General features: G+C 54.8%; 6 protein-coding genes across 6 annotated transcripts; 4 read left to right on the top strand and 2 right to left on the bottom strand.

Moving 5' to 3' along the window:
• Positions 1 to 559: 559 nt before the first annotated feature.
• Positions 560 to 3,798, top strand: EV422DRAFT_577406 (uncharacterized protein; the record flags this gene model as incomplete). The annotated part of the gene is made up of 9 exons (XM_053073255.1): positions 560 to 835; positions 908 to 1,193; positions 1,546 to 1,886; positions 2,145 to 2,153; positions 2,231 to 2,353; positions 2,416 to 2,693; positions 3,051 to 3,220; positions 3,292 to 3,490; positions 3,553 to 3,798. Coding segments are annotated over exons 2-9 (1,635 nt in total), but the record flags the coding sequence as incomplete, so codon positions are not given.
• A 118-nt stretch (positions 3,799 to 3,916) lies between these two features.
• Positions 3,917 to 6,443, top strand: EV422DRAFT_523331 (Peroxin/Dysferlin domain-containing protein). Its single transcript, XM_053069900.1, has 5 exons — positions 3,917 to 4,727; positions 4,806 to 4,978; positions 5,063 to 5,603; positions 5,685 to 5,865; positions 5,940 to 6,443. The coding sequence occupies exons 1-5, from the start codon at positions 4,382 to 4,384 to the stop codon at positions 6,046 to 6,048; spliced, it is 1,350 nt and encodes a 449-aa protein (XP_052927275.1). The 5' UTR covers positions 3,917 to 4,381; the 3' UTR covers positions 6,049 to 6,443.
• Positions 6,444 to 6,647: 204 nt separating this feature from the next.
• EV422DRAFT_391526 (ankyrin repeat-containing domain protein) lies at positions 6,648 to 8,907 on the top strand. Its single transcript, XM_053066856.1, has 5 exons — positions 6,648 to 7,002; positions 7,087 to 7,151; positions 7,221 to 7,331; positions 7,406 to 7,673; positions 7,771 to 8,907. The coding sequence occupies exons 1-5, from the start codon at positions 6,742 to 6,744 to the stop codon at positions 8,695 to 8,697; spliced, it is 1,632 nt and encodes a 543-aa protein (XP_052927274.1). The 5' UTR covers positions 6,648 to 6,741; the 3' UTR covers positions 8,698 to 8,907.
• Positions 8,908 to 12,567, bottom strand: EV422DRAFT_523327 (uncharacterized protein). Its single transcript, XM_053069899.1, has 4 exons — positions 12,086 to 12,567; positions 11,850 to 12,023; positions 11,594 to 11,755; positions 8,908 to 11,496 (listed from the first exon to the last, which is right to left on the bottom strand). Exons 1-4 carry the CDS (start codon positions 12,355 to 12,357, stop codon positions 9,117 to 9,119), a joined length of 2,988 nt encoding a protein of 995 aa, XP_052927273.1. The 5' UTR covers positions 12,358 to 12,567; the 3' UTR covers positions 8,908 to 9,116.
• EV422DRAFT_523324 (GNAT domain-containing protein) lies at positions 12,568 to 14,084 on the bottom strand. Its single transcript, XM_053069898.1, has 6 exons — positions 13,977 to 14,084; positions 13,819 to 13,899; positions 13,682 to 13,756; positions 13,504 to 13,572; positions 13,348 to 13,425; positions 12,568 to 13,289 (listed from the first exon to the last, which is right to left on the bottom strand). Exons 1-6 carry the CDS (start codon positions 14,005 to 14,007, stop codon positions 13,027 to 13,029), a joined length of 597 nt encoding a protein of 198 aa, XP_052927272.1. The 5' UTR covers positions 14,008 to 14,084; the 3' UTR covers positions 12,568 to 13,026.
• EV422DRAFT_523314 (uncharacterized protein) lies at positions 14,085 to 15,690 on the top strand. The gene is made up of 3 exons (XM_053069897.1): positions 14,085 to 14,651; positions 14,733 to 14,889; positions 14,961 to 15,690. The coding sequence occupies exons 1-3, from the start codon at positions 14,319 to 14,321 to the stop codon at positions 15,620 to 15,622; spliced, it is 1,152 nt and encodes a 383-aa protein (XP_052927271.1). The 5' UTR covers positions 14,085 to 14,318; the 3' UTR covers positions 15,623 to 15,690.
• Positions 15,691 to 15,863: the final 173 nt, after the last annotated feature.

Raw genomic sequence — 15,863 nt, 5'->3', positions numbered from 1 at the left:
ATGCTCAGCATGGGCCACAAGATCAGCGTAAAGCAAGCACGCCCAGACAGCGCAGCCCATGCAGGTTGACCTCCCGCAAGCGGCGGTTGTTCTCAGCATGGGCCGCAAGCCCAGGCGGTCAACACCCAGCGGGGACGCCCACGCCTGCAAACCCGCCACTCACCTCGTCAGCGCTGAGCATGCTTAATGTGTGCTCTGTGTGGGTTGCCGGGCTTGAGCTGGAAGGAGGTGGGCATTGGCCAGGGGGGTGAGGGGGGTGAGGGGGCTGTCGTCCGCTGCGAGCGCCTGATGTTTCGTGTGAGAGGAGGAGAGTGTGGTCTTGGAGATGCGGCGATCAGCCACCCTAACCCTAACCCTAAGACAAGCCACGACTGCGCCCCAACTGTGCCTAACCCTAACCCCACCTAAGTTTTGAGGCTGGCTGGCCGGGTTGACCCGCTGGACGGCGCGTCTCTGGCCCGCTACATGGCACATCTGTTGTGACGCGGACGCTCAATTCCATTAAGAGGTGGGTATATATCAATCTGGCCATCCCCAATCTGGTCCCCAGGCTGGCTGGCCAGGCTGGCCCGCTGCACGGCGCGGACTGGTTTCACTGTCGGGCTTACAGCCTTCACCCTCGGCCTTGTGTACAGTACATACAGCCTTCAGCGCGCGGGGCAGGGTTAGGGTTAATGGCCTGGAACGGCTCCACAGGCGAGAAGACAAATTCCAGACCTGCTTTCACACCGAGACCGAGCTCCTTCTTACAATTGCGCACAATTGCGCACACTTCCACCCTCGCACATCAAGGCAAGCCCCCAACCAATCTCTAAAAGCCTTCAACACATCGCAGGTAAGCAGAAATCCTGGATCCTCCTTGAGAGCAGGCCCCTTGCTTGGTCCCCTTGATCTCACCACTTGCCTGCACAGCACAGCCATCATGCCAGCACACCAGGCGCTCCAGGGGCACCTGTGCTGTGGCATCTTTACCGGAGCTACCCCACCACGGCGGAAGAGGAGGAAGGTTACTCCCGCTACCCCACGTCTGCCAACCGCTGTGCAGACACCACTGCAGCCCCCGCGATTCGAGTTCCCACCTTCTGTCCAACGCCACTTGCCCCAAGCAATTGCAGACATGGTTGGCGAGAGCTCCGGCAATGAAGACGGGCAGCAGCAGCAGCCGCAGCGAGGGCTTTCACCCGCGGACAGGGGTCTGCAGCGCCCGTTGAACCTCCCCGCTCCCATCCCTTTCCTTTTTCCCAGTACACCGGGTGGACCCCTGGTGTATGAACCGCCGCCACCACCACCCCCGCCACCACCACCAGCTCAACGACCCCGCCCGCAGACACACGCCAGCACCAAGGTTTTGCTTCACCGAATCATCCATAATCAAGCTCAAAGGGAGCAAAGGGAGCGCCTGACGGCATCCATCGGCAATGTTCACATCCTTGCGCGCCACACCAGCTTTTTTCTCAAGTACTACCTTGGCGAGTTTTTGAGGTACACTGCGCTGTATATTTCCCATGAAACAGCGCCCTGACTTACTGCGTCTGCCCACCACAGCTGATCATCCTCTACACAATTTCCCGGACATCACCGACAAGCACATCAGTGTGGTGTTTGAGCTGCTCAAAAATCCAGGCTACAATGGCAATCCGGTCATCGCGCAAGAGTTGCATCCATGGGTTCAAGACTACTGTGATGTTCACGGATTTGCCCCCATCCGCATGCGGAAATGCCAACAGACCGCAGCGTACACGGCTACCAGCATCTTCACAAACCTCAAAGTCAATGTACAAGAGCATTTCATGCAAATGTTTCTGCGCTACGTCAATGAGAGGCTTGGTTTGAAGCAAGTCGAACGGCATCTCCGGAGAGCGCAGCGGCGACACTATTATCCTCGTGTCCGTCAATTTAGTACGAAGTACGCGACGTTTGAAGAGTACCCAACCGAAGAGGAGCTTGCGCGCCTCACACGACTTGAGCGGACCGTCCTCGACGAGTTATGGGCTCTGTTTCCTCCCCAGGATGAGCCGCTTGCGTACAGCCTTGCGGTGGACGCAATGCCATATTTAGGTGAGTTAGTATATTTCCGTCCCCCCCCTCCCCGCGGGTTCCTCTTTTGTCTAATCATGGTCCGCACCTGCCTTGCCTCATCACAGATGCCTATTGTGAGCTCTCATGCCTCTATGAGCGCCGTGGAATGCGGCTGTTTTCCGCTATCCCGCTGCGCTAACCTCGAATCCAGTCATCTGTTCGGATCGACACGAAGATCCTAACCACTCATATCCTGGCCTTGGGCTGCCATCGCATGGGGAAACTCACCGATCAACGTAAGCGGGAGCTGTGGGGGCAGTTTCTCAACGTGAATGTAAGTCTCTATCCCTCTGCGCTTATTTCACTCACCTCACCTCGCTGAATGACGGATTGCAGGACAAGGTCTTCAAGGATCGAAAGAAGCTTGGTCTCAAATTTGATGGGTCAATCAGCACAAACGGGTATTCCGCTACCATCCACTTCAAGAAGCCAGGGCTCAAGTACGGCCATCGCGCCCGGAAGCGCAGCAAAGCCCAAAAGCAGGAAGAAGTCAAACAGCTGTATTTTGAGCACCACATCGCCGAACTAAGGGAGGCTCCAAACATCGTCAGCATTGATCCGGGCAAGCCTGCCCTCTTGTTCTGTCGAGACATCAAGAAGGGGCGGCCATTTAGGTACGTTTCAGCTGATTGCAGAATGTCAAACGAAGGGGATCCTGGGAACGGGGACGGGGAGGGTTGAGGCGTCGCCGATGATGGGCAGCGGGGACAGCGGGGCCAGCGGGGACAGCGGGGACAGCGGGGATAGCGGCGGCGACAGCGGGGATAGCGGCGGCGACAGCGGGGATAGCGGCGGCAACAGCGGGGATAGCGGCGGCGACAGCGGGGATAGCGGCATGGTTATCTGACATCCACATCATTGCACCTCTGCCTGAGGGGTCGCCGATGATGGGCAGCGGGGATAGCGGCGACAGCAGGGACAGCGGGGGCAGCAGGGCAGTAGTAATCTCACAATGCACCACCCCATACCAGATACACATCCAATCAACGGGCAGTCGAGACCAAGTCTCGGTACTTTCAACGAGACATGACGGAGCAAAAGATCAATGCCAGCATCGCTGAGATGGAATCACATATGCCATCGCACAAGAGCATGAACATCGAGGCGTTCTCAGCGTTCATTGTGGATCACTTACATGCGGGTATGATGTTCTACTTCAACTTTGATTTTCAACTTTGGTAACACATGGGCTGACATCCATCCATATCCCAGATCCCGCCCTGGATGAGTTTTACCAGGATGAGATTCACGTAGCTTGCAGATTCAAGGCGTTCTCACTGCGGCAAAAGTCTGAGACCAAGCTCATCAAGAACATGCGACGCCTGTATGGAAAGCATTTTGCGGTCATCTTGGGTGATTGGAGCGATGCTGGAAAAACCATGCGCTTTCAGGAGTCATCAAAGACCAAGGGGTGAGTGACCATCATTGTTTTTTATGTATTTCAATATGCTAACTCATCATCATGGAAATCAGATTCCGCACACTCTTTGCAAGAAACAGCATCCCATGCTACTTGCTAGATGAGTATCGAACGTCTTCCGTGTGCCCAGACTGCCACGGGCGTGTGAAGAAAAACATCCGACGCCGGCTGTCACCTCGGCCGTGGCAAGCTCGAAAGGGAAGAATGGAATTCGTCCATGGATTGGTGGGTTGCCCCAACCCCGAATGTATCAACCAAGACTGGACGCCATTTGAGATTCCTGGAAGACGACCACTACGGATGAGAGTGCACAATCGGGACGTCCTAAGCACCAAGAATTTCCTCTCGATTGTGCGTTCGGTGGTGTTTGGCAATGGCCGCAGACCAGACGCATTCTCCCGTAACCGTAGGTAGTCTAGAATCCTCACCCCATCCCATTTTCCGTGGTGGTTATCTGCCATCCACATCATTGTACCTCTGCCTGAGGCGTCGCCGATGACGGCAACTTGTATCTCAGAAAAAACAAGGTTAACTCTCGCCATCTGCTTCCCGTCTCTCCGCATTCCCCCTATCGCCCTCTACGCCATAGGGCACTTGGCGCCAAAGAACGAGTCACTAGGTCACAAGGGCTACGTAGGAACGAATTTCTAAGACAGATAACGCGTTTGTTTGCAGTGCATCTTACTACGGCAATCTTGCGGGGTGGACCGGAGGCGAGGGCTGGTCCTTCTCGTTGAGTGTGAGGGAACTGGTGGGCTGGGGAAAAGGCAGGAATTTTATATAAAGAGGGGTTTAGGGTCGACGGCATCTTGAGAAACCAAGGCGAGATCACCACACTCACTCTGAACAACAAACAAACGATATCCCAAGCACCCACCACAAATGCCGATAATGCCCTCCCTCTTCTCCTCCCACCGCTCTTCCCCCTCCCGGCCCTCCAAATCCTCCTCCCCGCCCCGCACCTCCTACTTCTCCCACTCCCACTCGCACTCACCGGCCCCAAAACAACCCTCGGTCATGGAAAACCTCCTCATCAACACCGCCCGCGAACAAGCCCGCCCGTTACCCGAAGCCCCCGGCCTGAGTCTCGTGACGACCACGGGGCATTTCAGTAGATTGATTGTGAGACTGAGCCCTGTTGTGGCGGTGTGGGAGTGCTTTGATACGATGGTTAGGTGGAGGGATCCGATTAAGAGCCCGATTTTGGTGTTGGGTTGGGTTACTTTATGTGAGTGGTGTGATTGCTTATGGGTGGTGATGGTACCTGCCCTTCAAGTACTTATCTCCGCTCGATCTGCGCATATAGGCTACTATCCGACGATACTATGCATTGTGCCGAATCTGTACATCATGTATTTGATTCTGAGGAATTACGTCGTCAAGCAACGAGGATCGATACATTCTGAGACATCAGGGACAACGCCGAACTGGTACGCCAGCATCACGGTAGGATCTGAGCAATACGCCAAGAACATGCAGGTTGGTCTTCATGCAACTTTCCAGTTTCATTGAAAGGGATGGCGGCTTATCATTCTGACCGCCTTTTCCCATTGTGAACCCCAGTTCATGCAGAACGTAATGGCCCAATACTGCGATGCCTACGACGCCTTCCACGCCCTCCTCCAAAAGCTCGACTGGACCCACCCGGAACTCACCTCCCGCGTCCTCTCCTACACCGTCCTCTCGATCCCCATCACCTGGACATTCTACTTCCTCATCCCGCTCCATTACCTCCTCATGCTCAGCGGCATCCTCGTCCTCCTGCGCAACACGACGGGTTTGAAGTGGAAAAGCTTGAATGTCGCGCTGGTGGCGGATTTGCCAATGGGGGGGAAGGGTGGTATACCGATGACGTTGCCGGGAAGATTGGCGAGGCAGATGACGGGGGTTTTGGATGCTGTGAGTGGGTTGGCGACGTTTGCGGGGATTGGGGCGGATGCCAGGCGGGCGGGGAGGGAACGACAGATTGAAACGCAGCAGCAGCAGCAGCAGCAGGCACAGATGCGATCGTTGAGCGGGGAGCGTAAACGAGCCACACCGCCCATGCCGCAACCACAACCGCCTATGGTCGTCTCCTTGTTTGAGAATCAGCGATGGTGGGCTGGTACGTATATCCGTCTCCTCTCAAATCCGCCTACACATCGCAGTACACTGCTTACACCTCAAATTGGTTTTTCCCCCTCAGGCCCAGGCTGGATCTCCCACCTCCTCGCCGAAGAACGTGCCCCCTGGTCTGACCACTCCGGCGCCATGTCCTGCCCCTCACCAGACGACTACACCTTACCGCACGGCTGGACGTGGCACGACGACGACTGGCGGTGCGATACGAGTTGGGGGACTACGGACCCTGAGGGGTGGGTTTATAGGTACGTTCCATCGAATGAAAGCATGTTTGTATGTAGTGGAATGTGGTGCTAATGAGTGGTTTATTTCCCGAAAGTGATCATAAGTGGATGAACCCGACTCCGACGGCAGGGCTGGTCTCGCTCACTCGACGGCGGAGATGGGTGCGGACGATGGCACAGGCACGGCCGGGCTCCGCTATGTGACCATATTGCTACGTCTCAGACTTTCCCCCCTTTATATCAGCAACCTCTCTCTTCGCATTCCTTCATACCCCTCCTACCTCGCGTATATGACCATCCAAGACGGATTTCAGAACGTAATTTCCTCGTTTTTGCTTTTTGGGTCTTGGAGTCGTAACTCCTTCCTTTTCCCCTCTCTTCACTTCTTGCTGTACAATTGTCACGCATATCCGTCGACTTGGACATGAAATATAGGAGGGGACTTTTTTTTTTTGGGAATATGTAATGCGTGATATGCGAACACTGTAATGGGAGGGAGATTTGTCTGGGTCATTTGACAGCGCGGAAGTGTCAATTCTTATGTAATGTCACCGCCGCTTCCTGTCAATTCTACGAAAATACCCTGTTTTGAGTTTCGATTTCTTGGATTCATACGCAGTTTGGACGCATCAGAGGGCTCAAACAGTTGAAAATACTCAATTTTGCACTTGCGTTGTCGAGGTGCCCCAGTTGTTTGTCGGATGACTAAAAGTTTCGGCTTCACATTTTGGGACAACCAATCCACATTTCAGGCATTTCAGGAAATACCTCTCACTCGATTGCATTTGCTTCCGATCCGCCACAGACACCCAGCAACACATATACTCTCCATCGCTTTTATTAAACCCAACCGACATCGTCCCCGCTCACCCGACCACTCAATCCCCTCAAAAAATAATGCAAAAATCCCGCAGCACAGCGCCCTCCCACGCCTCCCTCGCCGGCGCCCGTTCCACCACCACCCTCTCCTCCCCTCGCAAATCATCCCGACCCCAATCCGCCGCACCCCTGCGATCCAGTCGCGCGTCTCTTGGGTCGACGAGTTTACTGAGCGGGAAGAGACCGGCGTCGGCGAGACCGGATCTCGGCGTTGAGAAGGAGTTGGGAGAGAAAGAGAGGGGGTTGTTGCAGGCAGTTGAGGAAGGGAGGTTGGATCGGGTGAGTTTTCTTTTGTCTTTATTGAGGAGCGGTTTGCGTTTTGGGAATCTCATCTACTGGCTGGGCTGTTGGTTTCATTCGCAGGTTTACGAAGCGCTATGGGAGAACCCAGGCCGGAGCAACTGCCGGAATCCCGTCCTGGGGTTAACGTACGTAAAACCTTTTCGTAGCCCAATGCCTGAATCCCGTTTTCTCTGATGCACTTCCCAATACCCCAGCCCGCTCTCGGTCGCCTGCCGCAACGGCAATCGCCGCATCGCACATATCCTGCTCTCCTTCGGCGCCGACGTCACTGCCACGGACGGGTATGGGGTCACGCCATTACACTGGTAGGTTTCCTCACCATCCCTCGTCACAAGATACTTCCTGCCCACATCTCTCACCCCAACATCCACCCCAACAGGGCAGCAAACTCCGGCAACATCCCCCTCGTCGCCCTCCTCCTCCGGCAAGCCCTACGGAAAGGCAACGCGAAACCCGTCCTGGCATCTCTCACATCGCTGCTCGCCTCTCTCCCCACCACGGATAAAAGCAAAGCCGCACCACCACCACCACCGGTGAAGAAGGGGGATAGGGAACCGCCGAACCTGTTGACGAGCAGGGATGGGTTTGGGAGCACTGCGTTGCATTTTGCGAGTGTCAATAACTTGAAGGATGTTGCTAATGTTTTGGTGAGTGATACGTGCGGGGTAAACAGGTTATACACCCACACATCTATTAAGCGCCGGGCGGTGACTAAAGTGCTCACCCATCTATTTGCATTTCCAGTTAACAGCCGGCAGCGACCCAACAGTAAAGAACAACGACGGCCGCATGGCCCACGAGCTCACAACCGACGAAACGCTCCGCACACTGCTCACCAATTCCGAAACACATCTCCGCTCGCATCTCGTCGCACTCCGCAAACTGCAGCGGAAGATAGCCAAACGCGCCGCGAAAGCTGCGGCAGAGGAAGCGGAGGCGAAGAAGAATCGCGGCAGTTCACGACCGACCAGTGCTGTTGCGGTGAAGAAGGGTGGGAAGACGGCGGCCGCTGCGGGGGATGCAAAGACGGGTGGGGGGAAGACTGGCGGGGCAGGGAAGAAGAAGCCGAAAGGGAGGAAAGCTGGTGCACGGCCCGCTTCTGCGCCGCCCATACGCGGGGAGGAGCCAGCAAGTTCACTACCACCGACAAGCACGGCACGCCCGCAAACAGCCGCGCCCGGACGGCGGGGGGATGTTGTGGGTGGATCACCGTCTGCTGCTGTTTCGGGGACGGAGATCTCAGCGTCCCGAGACGTCGACATGCAATCGCACATTCCGCGACCAACGCCCGCCGCTGCGGGACGCAACAGACCCGATCCGCCACTCTCGACATCCATCACCTCGCTCTCGCGCCCGAAATCCGCAGTGAATTCCACGTCATCCCTCACATCATCGGGATCAGCGTCCAAATTATCGAAAAAGAAACTCAAGTCATCATCCGCCAGTGCGGCGGGACTCAAACACCGGTCGGCGGCGGGGAGCAGGGAGTCGGTTACGGGGCGGTCGTCTACGACGATGGTGTTCAAGGAGGGTGGGCCGGGGTCGGGGAGTGTAATGACGCATACGGCGGGAATGCCTGCAGACGGAGGTGGACCGAAACCGCCGGCGAGGGGATTTGTGCCGTCTTCGGCGACGGTGGCAAGTTTAGGAGGTGCCGGTTGGGGACGATGAGGATTCTGGTTAGGAGAGAAACCGTAGTTTATGCTAGCGTTTTGGCATAGATTTCAGTCGTAAGGTAGCGGTGTTGGCATGGCAGCGTAGCGGGTAGTGCTTTTGGGGCGCGAATAATGGTGCGGATAGACTCTCCAACTCCTTCTGATATGAGGTACTGCTTCTGCCATGTCATAGAGCTGCACACATCCCGACGGGCAGCCTGCGATCCTCAAATTGGAATCATTTTGCATCTCATGTTACTATGACGGTATTATTTACATGATGAGAGCATTCCAATCCAAGGAACACGCAAGCTTGTTTCCGACCTTCATCAGAGGCGGGTTGAAAAACCCAAACAGCCATCCGAACCGTTCCAAAAAGGACTCGTTACACTTCTCCCACAACATAGATGCCCCAAAAATCCCAAGAAAACTCCCTCACATCCCCGCCACGGCACTCAACCTCTCATCCATCGGATCACTAACCACAAACTCCTCCTCCCCACATCTCTCAACCACCAACGCCGCATCCTTCTTTGCCGCAGTCCACTGATCAATCCACGTCAACCCAATCAACAACGCGTCGCTAATATCATCTTTCTTCCGCGTATTCAAAAACCTCTCCAGCAATCCGGGAGGACAGGTCACATACCCGCCTTTCACAAGGCTCTTGACCAATGAAACGGCGTTGTCCTTCTTCGCATAGTGTCCGCTGGTAACGACGGCCGCGCTGGTGCCGGTCTTCGCTTTCAGTTTGTTGTGCAGATCAAAGTGCTGCGAGACCGATCCGGGGGTCATATCCTGCACCTTCCCGCCAGCGCGGCGTTGGTCGGATAATAGCGCGATCAGCATTCCTTCGATCGTGCGCGAGGCCAGGATCGCGACGGGGATGGCCATGCGTCCGCCGACGGACCGCCACGATTGGCGTTCGATGATGTAGATGTCTGCGGGCGGGTTGGTGATCCGGTCTGCGATGCCCACGCATTCCGACGCCATTGCTGAGAGGGAGTTGAATGGTGCGCTCATGTTCAGCAGTCCCCAATCCGTGATGGTCGGTTTTTCGTCGGCGCCGTCGAACGGCGGGACGGTCAAGCGCACGTAACCGAGGTTGAGCGCACCGACGTCGATCGCGACGATCGTGCGAGGGCTTGGAAGGGGTTTTATCTCCTGCAGATGGTTCTCGAGTCGGCGTTTCAGAAAGGGTTTCGTGCCGGCCAGAGGAAGGCCGTACCGTCGGACGTGGGATTTGAGCTGCTCGACTGTCATGGTGGAGAAATCAAGCCGCGCTTCCGGGGTCCCTTGATTGGTGGTCAGTTTCTCAGCTTTTGATTTCTTCTTTTTGGATTTGGGCGCAGCACTTTCTTTCTTCTCCTCCAGTTGCTGCTCGACTGTCATAGTGGAGACATCGAGCTGCGCTTGTGGCGACCCTTGGTTCCTAGTGGGTTTCTTTGGTTTCGATTTCTTCTCGGGCGTACTTTCTTTCTTCTTGGGTTGCTGCTCGACTGTCATAGTGGAGAAATCAAACGGCGTTTCTGGGGACCCTCGGTTGGTGGTTGTTTTCTGGGGTTTTGAATTCTCCTTTGATTTAGGCGCACTTTCTTTCTTCTCGTTAGGTTGCTGTTCGACTGCCATAGCGGGTAAATCGGGCTGCGCTTCCTGCGACCCTTGGTTTGTGGTTGGTTTCTGAGGGTTTGATTTGGGCCGACCTTCTTTATGCTCCTCGGCTTGCTGTTCCCCTGTCATAGTGGCGAAATCGAGCGCTTTCGGAGACCTTTGATCGGTGGTTAGTTGCTTGGCTCTTGATGTCTTGCTCGATTTGGACATGGTGTCTCTCTTCTCCTCGGGTTCCTCACCCTCTGATTCGCCAGGCGCCTGCTGCTTCGCGCGACTCACTCCCAAAAATGCCCTGATTCGCTTTAGTATCTCCTGCCTCGTGCCAGCGGACGAGAGGCCAATGGACTCTGCGTAATGTGCACCTTCACGTCCTGTCAAAGAGCGGAGCGGCGACCGCTTCGCGCGATGCTCTCTCAAGAATGCATTGATTCTCTCGTGTAGCTCATCCATAGTGCCAGCGGACGAGAGCCCGACAGACTCTGCGTACTGAACAGCTTCATGTAATTTCATGTTGTAGGGCGGATGCTGCTTCGCGCGATTTTCTTTCAAAAACGCCTTGACTCGGATTCGTAGCTCATCCTTCGTACCGGTGGTCGCGAGCCCAACGGAGGCTGCGTACTGGATAAGTTCAGACAGTGTCAATTTGTGCACTTTCGGCTCGCCCTTGTGCTGAAAGGAAATTTTCCCCGCAACTGGCTGCTTCCATTTGGTTTGGATCTTGCTCCCTCGACCATCTTCATTGGAGGATTGTGGAGTTACGGCTTCCGCGGACGGAGACGGGTCGCGGGGAGCGAGCGGCATGGCTTTTGTCTCAACCTCAGGCAGTATGACGCGCGTTGATGTTGCTGACTGTTTCGCTTTTGCTCGGCCGATCCCTGCTTTCTGGGGGTGGGTGGCGTTGGTTTGGGCTTCGGTCTTGGCGCTAGCGGTTTTCGGGGTTTGCAGTTCCGACGGTGGAAGGGTTGAACCTGGCGCATTCTGTGCACATGTAGATTGGGCGCTTTGCATTTCGATCTCCGAGACAGATTCGCCTGACACCAGCCCCGTTCTTCCATCAACTTCCGTGTTCCGTACGAAGACGAAGCCTTCAGTAAATCTTTTCCGAAGACGTGTCATAAGGTACCGCCTGTCAGAGGACCTTGTCTCCACACCGCAAAGCTTTGCAACTATCACCATATCCTCCCTCGACAGAGACCTTCTGAAGCTGCGGGTGGACAATGTGGGATCGGGAAAAATTGTTCGTTGTTGATTCGCCGAGGAACTTCACTGCACACGAACTTACAAACGAAGTATGTGCCTACCGGTCTGCGAGCACGTGCATAGCTCGTTGATTAGCCTGCGCTTCCCAGACTAGTCTATGGATTATCAAAACCCGGTCGATGTGCTCGTCTTTGAACTCCTGCTCTTCGATTTGCAGGAAGCTGCACATGACCCTGAGCTGTTTGAGAGACATTTCCAGCAAGCTGAAAGAAATACGCAGAGGCTTAGCACTCGTTACCATCCCAATTACACTCCCAATGCCGCATTCACAAACATGAATAGAAGACACGAAAATACCTATGCAAAGCCGGCAAAGGGATTGAAGCCTTCTCCTTCAGCTGCAGCGGCTTCCCCGACGTCAACGTCTCCGCGATCTTTTCCGCGATCTCTTCATTTGGCGTTTTGCTGGTACAAGGCACTCCATAGTATATCGCGTGTTTTAGTAGCTCTTTCTTTGATAGATCAACCAGCCTGTCGACCGACATCAGACGCCTGCTATTGGCGGGTATTGTGAAAATATCGATTCTTCTTACCGTTCTACCAATTTCTTTTGGACAGCGGCGCTTTCCAGCTTTCGTGCGCTATTCGTGGCATAGGTTCGAATGATATGAGCTCCGAAAGACTGTTGTGGCGAATACGTTAGAGATGCCGTTGCGCAGGACGGGAAGCCGTGAAAGGGCGTCGGTGCGCGGAAGCGTGCGATCGTGCGCGCAGCAGCAGCCTCAGCCGGTCGTGTCGAGATAGCCCTCGGCCGCCGCACCAACGCACAGACAGTATAATGTAAGCGAGAACGTTGCAGAAACATTCTTGCCACAAAGTCCGGGTGCTGGAAATTGAGTGAGATCGTCTGAACGCGTGAGCGGAACCTCCGCTTTAAGTGACTTGTGGAGAGAGCAAGAGAGCGGAGAGTCGGCGGCTCGCCCTTTGCCAGCCCTTCACACCGTGATAGACTTTGCCCTGACTACGTAAAGAGTTGGAACTACGCCAAGGAACCAATGCTGGCTGGAACGAGGCTTGCGCAAGGAGGAGAAGGAAGCTCCCGGACATAAGCCAGAAGCGCAGCTGGGCTTCCACGAGCCACGCGTCGCAAGTCCGATCGCCGTTACTCCGCGATATGTGGCAACATGCATCGAGGGCAGTCAGCTCATCAGTGTTTGGACATGTTCAGATGTTTCATGGTTTTGCTGCCTTGCTCGCGCTAGGCTGAGCATGGTGTTACAGAGAGAATTAAGTTGCCGTAACAGTTTTCCCAACTGACGTTTGCTGGCTGCCCCTTGTGATGGGAACCCTCCATCACGCCTACCTAATCGATGTCGGGCATCTGGGCGGCTGGGCCACGGCGTTGGCTACCGAGGATGGGGATTTGTTCGTCGACCATCTGATAGCTCTGACACCTACGTCTCCATTTTCCCCATAAACTTTATAATCACATACCTATGGACTACATCCTGCCCCTCGCCGTCCTCCCTATGTCCTACCCTTCGAACGCGTCCACCTCGACCACTATACTCCCCACCACCGCCGCTAGCGCCTCCGCCGTCGCCACCATCGTCACCTCCTTAAACACCTCCGACACACTTTGCACTTCAAACCCCAGCTTTGTAAACAGTCCAATCGACGCATCATTCGACTGCGAGATCTTTGCGACGAATGATGTCGTTTCCAACTCGGTGGTCGCGTAAGACATCATTCCTAATAGGGCGCGTTTGCCGTGGCCTGTGCTTCGCGCTGATGATTCTGAAGTAGACGTGAGATTAGAAGGTCGTTAGTGGGAGAGGAGGAGGCGGCTACGTACCGGCGATCATAACCTCGATCTCGGCGGAATGTGGGTCGTCGTGGTCGTTCCAGTAGAGGTTGACATCGCCTATCATTCCTGTGATGTGCCCGGAGCGTGAGTCTCTTCGGCAGATGGCACCTATGCGGTTGGCAATGAGATTTCCTCCTTCGTTACCTCCGAATGTAGCCGATCGGCCTACTCGATTGCTCTCGAAGTCCGGGGAGACTATGATGAAAGTGCATTCTGTAGGGAGGTAGAGATCAGAAAGGGCGCTCAATGGCTTGTGCTTTTCGGACCTTGCGGGATTTTCGTCCTAGCTCGCCCCATGACACTTCCAGAAAGTTGCACTCACTTGCCTCGTCAACCGCCCAGCTTTTCTGCATCTCGTACTCTTCCTCAATACTCAGCGGCTCGGAAGCCGTCATTTCTGCTCTCAGAGTTAGATACAGCCATCATGAGGGAAGATGAGCAGTCAACAGGTATCCATACCTTGTAAGAAAGGGTCCTTCATCCACTCATGATATATTGGCACATGCTCCGATTTGTATGGTACGAGGACGGTGTTTTCCACTAGGCGTTTTTTTGAGGGTGTCCTTGAGTAACTGACTAGATGGCATTGTTGGAGAGAGTGCGGCGAGTGCTCTCACCCGTCAGGACGGTGTTGCTATTCGCTTTCATGCTTGGCCGGGTAGCTGAGGCTTGGCCTTTGGTTGTGAGGATATGGTGGTTTGTCCAGGTCGTTGTCCTGTTGCGCCTTCACCTCCTGCCAAGACGCGAGGCTGCTGGAACGTCTGACGTTTGCGTCGCCGCTCGCTGATTCACAGGTGATCTTCACGGGGACTGCAACACCCAACTTGCCAGCGCACACTACATATACTGTATACGTATTTTGGAAGGACAGGAGTTTCGGGGCTACCATTGCGTCGCCAGCTAGCTTTCTCGGCTCTCGAGAGATTGGTTTTGCCCTGACAGGCGGCCTCAGCGCAACGATGGAAGGAACAGGATATCGAGACTCGCGAAATGCCAGCAGCAGCGACGACCGCTTCTGGGACAATGACAGAACCTCAGAGCGGACACCGTTACGACCCGGCCGGGACGATCGACAAGCACTCCCGTCGCAAAAGCATCACCCACAACAATACCCGCCGCCGTACTCAGCGGTCCTAGCGGAAGATGCTCAGTTGACTAGTCTACCTTCACAACAAAGCCGGGCACCTCGAACCAACTTGATAGGATGGCTGGTATGGATTGCTGCTTTTGTAGGGGCAACTATCACTGCGATATGTATTCCCCGACCTGGCAGCCATGATGTTCTGCTTGTGGTATGTCTTTGTCATGGGAAGGCGGATTGTGTTGCACACTTTCGGATTGCTGGTATTCATCTTCAGTTTATTGATTATTAGGCTGGAAGCAGGAAGCTTGTGGAGCTGCCTACCAAATGGTTTCGGGAAGTCGAAATTGCTGGCTCCTCACATGTCGATACCTATCTCTTTGACGAGGAGCCTCCTCTCACTGATGTCATACAGTTGTCCAAAAAGATTGATATTGACATCAACCGAGGTAGGTCGATCCTGCTTCGTGCAAACCATTATGGATCTAGTTCTTGATCCAACCCTATGTCAATCTCACAGGATCGTACCACTTTGTGCGTTACGACCTGCACCCCGATTCCAATGTCGAGGTCAAATGGAGCTTTCAGAAGTTCGACCATATTCCGACGTTCGGAGTCATCAAAGGCGAATCTCGATTCGCAGAATGGGTGGCAGGGAATGACGTTCCATTATTCTACGACCGCACCGCCGCGTCTGGAACCTTCACCCTTCGAATTTTAAAGACGTCGGCGTACTACTTCATGTTCTTCGCTCAACAGTCGTGGGACAATGCTTCTGGATGGGCGACTCTCAATGTGAACGCAACTACGTATACTCTGGAAGGGTCGATTGATAGCTGTCCGATCGGGGAGCAGCTCTCGTGCTCCCTGGATCTCGCAGCCGGGAAACATGCATATCTCCTGCTTGTCCCGCCTATGGACGGCGACTCGTACAACCTGACGTACCGCACGCTCGGCAGATCCGAGGTGTACACAAACCTTTGGCTCTCGGTGGGGGCGGTCGCATTGTTTTGCGGGGTATTGACGGCCCTTTTGTCCTGGGTGCCATTGAAGGGTGTGTTGCGGAAGTGCCGGGGGTACGAGCCGATCGCGGCTGACGCAGAACCACCTGCAGACGGGAGTTTGGCATCGCCGCGTTCGGAAAACGTTCCTCTTGGTACGTCTCCTCTACCCGGTCCCTGATAATGTCGTTAGCCAGCTTGATGTTAAAGCGGGTTTTTTTCAATAGAAAATGTAAACACAACAGAGGGAACGTCTTCTTCTCGCGGGAGTACCCCAACTGGGCGAAACACCCAACCTTCAGCCTCACTGCGTTCCGTCTGGCACATGCTCATGCTGGAGCTGCACAGCACACTGGTCACGCTCGTCGGGTGGGTGCCGCGCGACAGCTGGATACATAAGAAACTGCTGACCTTTGCGCAGC

The sequence above is a fragment of the Fimicolochytrium jonesii genome (assembly GCF_025526975.1).
Source record: "Fimicolochytrium jonesii strain JEL569 chromosome Unknown EV422scaffold_6, whole genome shotgun sequence".
In the NCBI taxonomy this organism is placed as follows: domain Eukaryota; kingdom Fungi; phylum Chytridiomycota; class Chytridiomycetes; order Spizellomycetales; family Powellomycetaceae; genus Fimicolochytrium; species Fimicolochytrium jonesii.
The sequence above is the reverse complement of the archived record's forward strand: the minus strand, read 5'-3'. Positions and strand labels throughout refer to the sequence as shown.

Coding starts and splice junctions, on each gene's coding strand:
- EV422DRAFT_523331 (XM_053069900.1), top strand. CDS start 4,382: ATGCCGATAATGCCCTCCCTCTTCTCCTCCCACCGCTCTTCCCCCTCC. Junction 5,604..5,684: donor GAATCAGCGATGGTGGGCTG/GTACGTATATCC, acceptor TTTCCCCCTCAG/GCCCAGGCTGGATCTCCCAC. Junction 5,866..5,939: donor CCTGAGGGGTGGGTTTATAG/GTACGTTCCATC, acceptor ATTTCCCGAAAG/TGATCATAAGTGGATGAACC.
- EV422DRAFT_391526 (XM_053066856.1), top strand. CDS start 6,742: ATGCAAAAATCCCGCAGCACAGCGCCCTCCCACGCCTCCCTCGCCGGC. Junction 7,332..7,405: donor GGGGTCACGCCATTACACTG/GTAGGTTTCCTC, acceptor CCACCCCAACAG/GGCAGCAAACTCCGGCAACA. Junction 7,674..7,770: donor AGGATGTTGCTAATGTTTTG/GTGAGTGATACG, acceptor TTGCATTTCCAG/TTAACAGCCGGCAGCGACCC.
- EV422DRAFT_523327 (XM_053069899.1), bottom strand. CDS start 12,357: ATGTTTCTGCAACGTTCTCGCTTACATTATACTGTCTGTGCGTTGGTG. Junction 12,024..12,085: donor CAAAAGAAATTGGTAGAACG/GTAAGAAGAATC, acceptor GTCGGTCGACAG/GCTGGTTGATCTATCAAAGA. Junction 11,497..11,593: donor ATGCACGTGCTCGCAGACCG/GTAGGCACATAC, acceptor GTCCACCCGCAG/CTTCAGAAGGTCTCTGTCGA.
- EV422DRAFT_523324 (XM_053069898.1), bottom strand. CDS start 14,007: ATGAAAGCGAATAGCAACACCGTCCTGACGG. Junction 13,426..13,503: donor CCGATCGGCTACATTCGGAG/GTAACGAAGGAG, acceptor GGCACATCACAG/GAATGATAGGCGATGTCAAC. Junction 13,290..13,347: donor GATCGAGGTTATGATCGCCG/GTACGTAGCCGC, acceptor CGTCTACTTCAG/AATCATCAGCGCGAAGCACA.
- EV422DRAFT_523314 (XM_053069897.1), top strand. CDS start 14,319: ATGGAAGGAACAGGATATCGAGACTCGCGAAATGCCAGCAGCAGCGAC. Junction 14,652..14,732: donor GCCATGATGTTCTGCTTGTG/GTATGTCTTTGT, acceptor ATTGATTATTAG/GCTGGAAGCAGGAAGCTTGT. Junction 14,890..14,960: donor TGATATTGACATCAACCGAG/GTAGGTCGATCC, acceptor TCAATCTCACAG/GATCGTACCACTTTGTGCGT.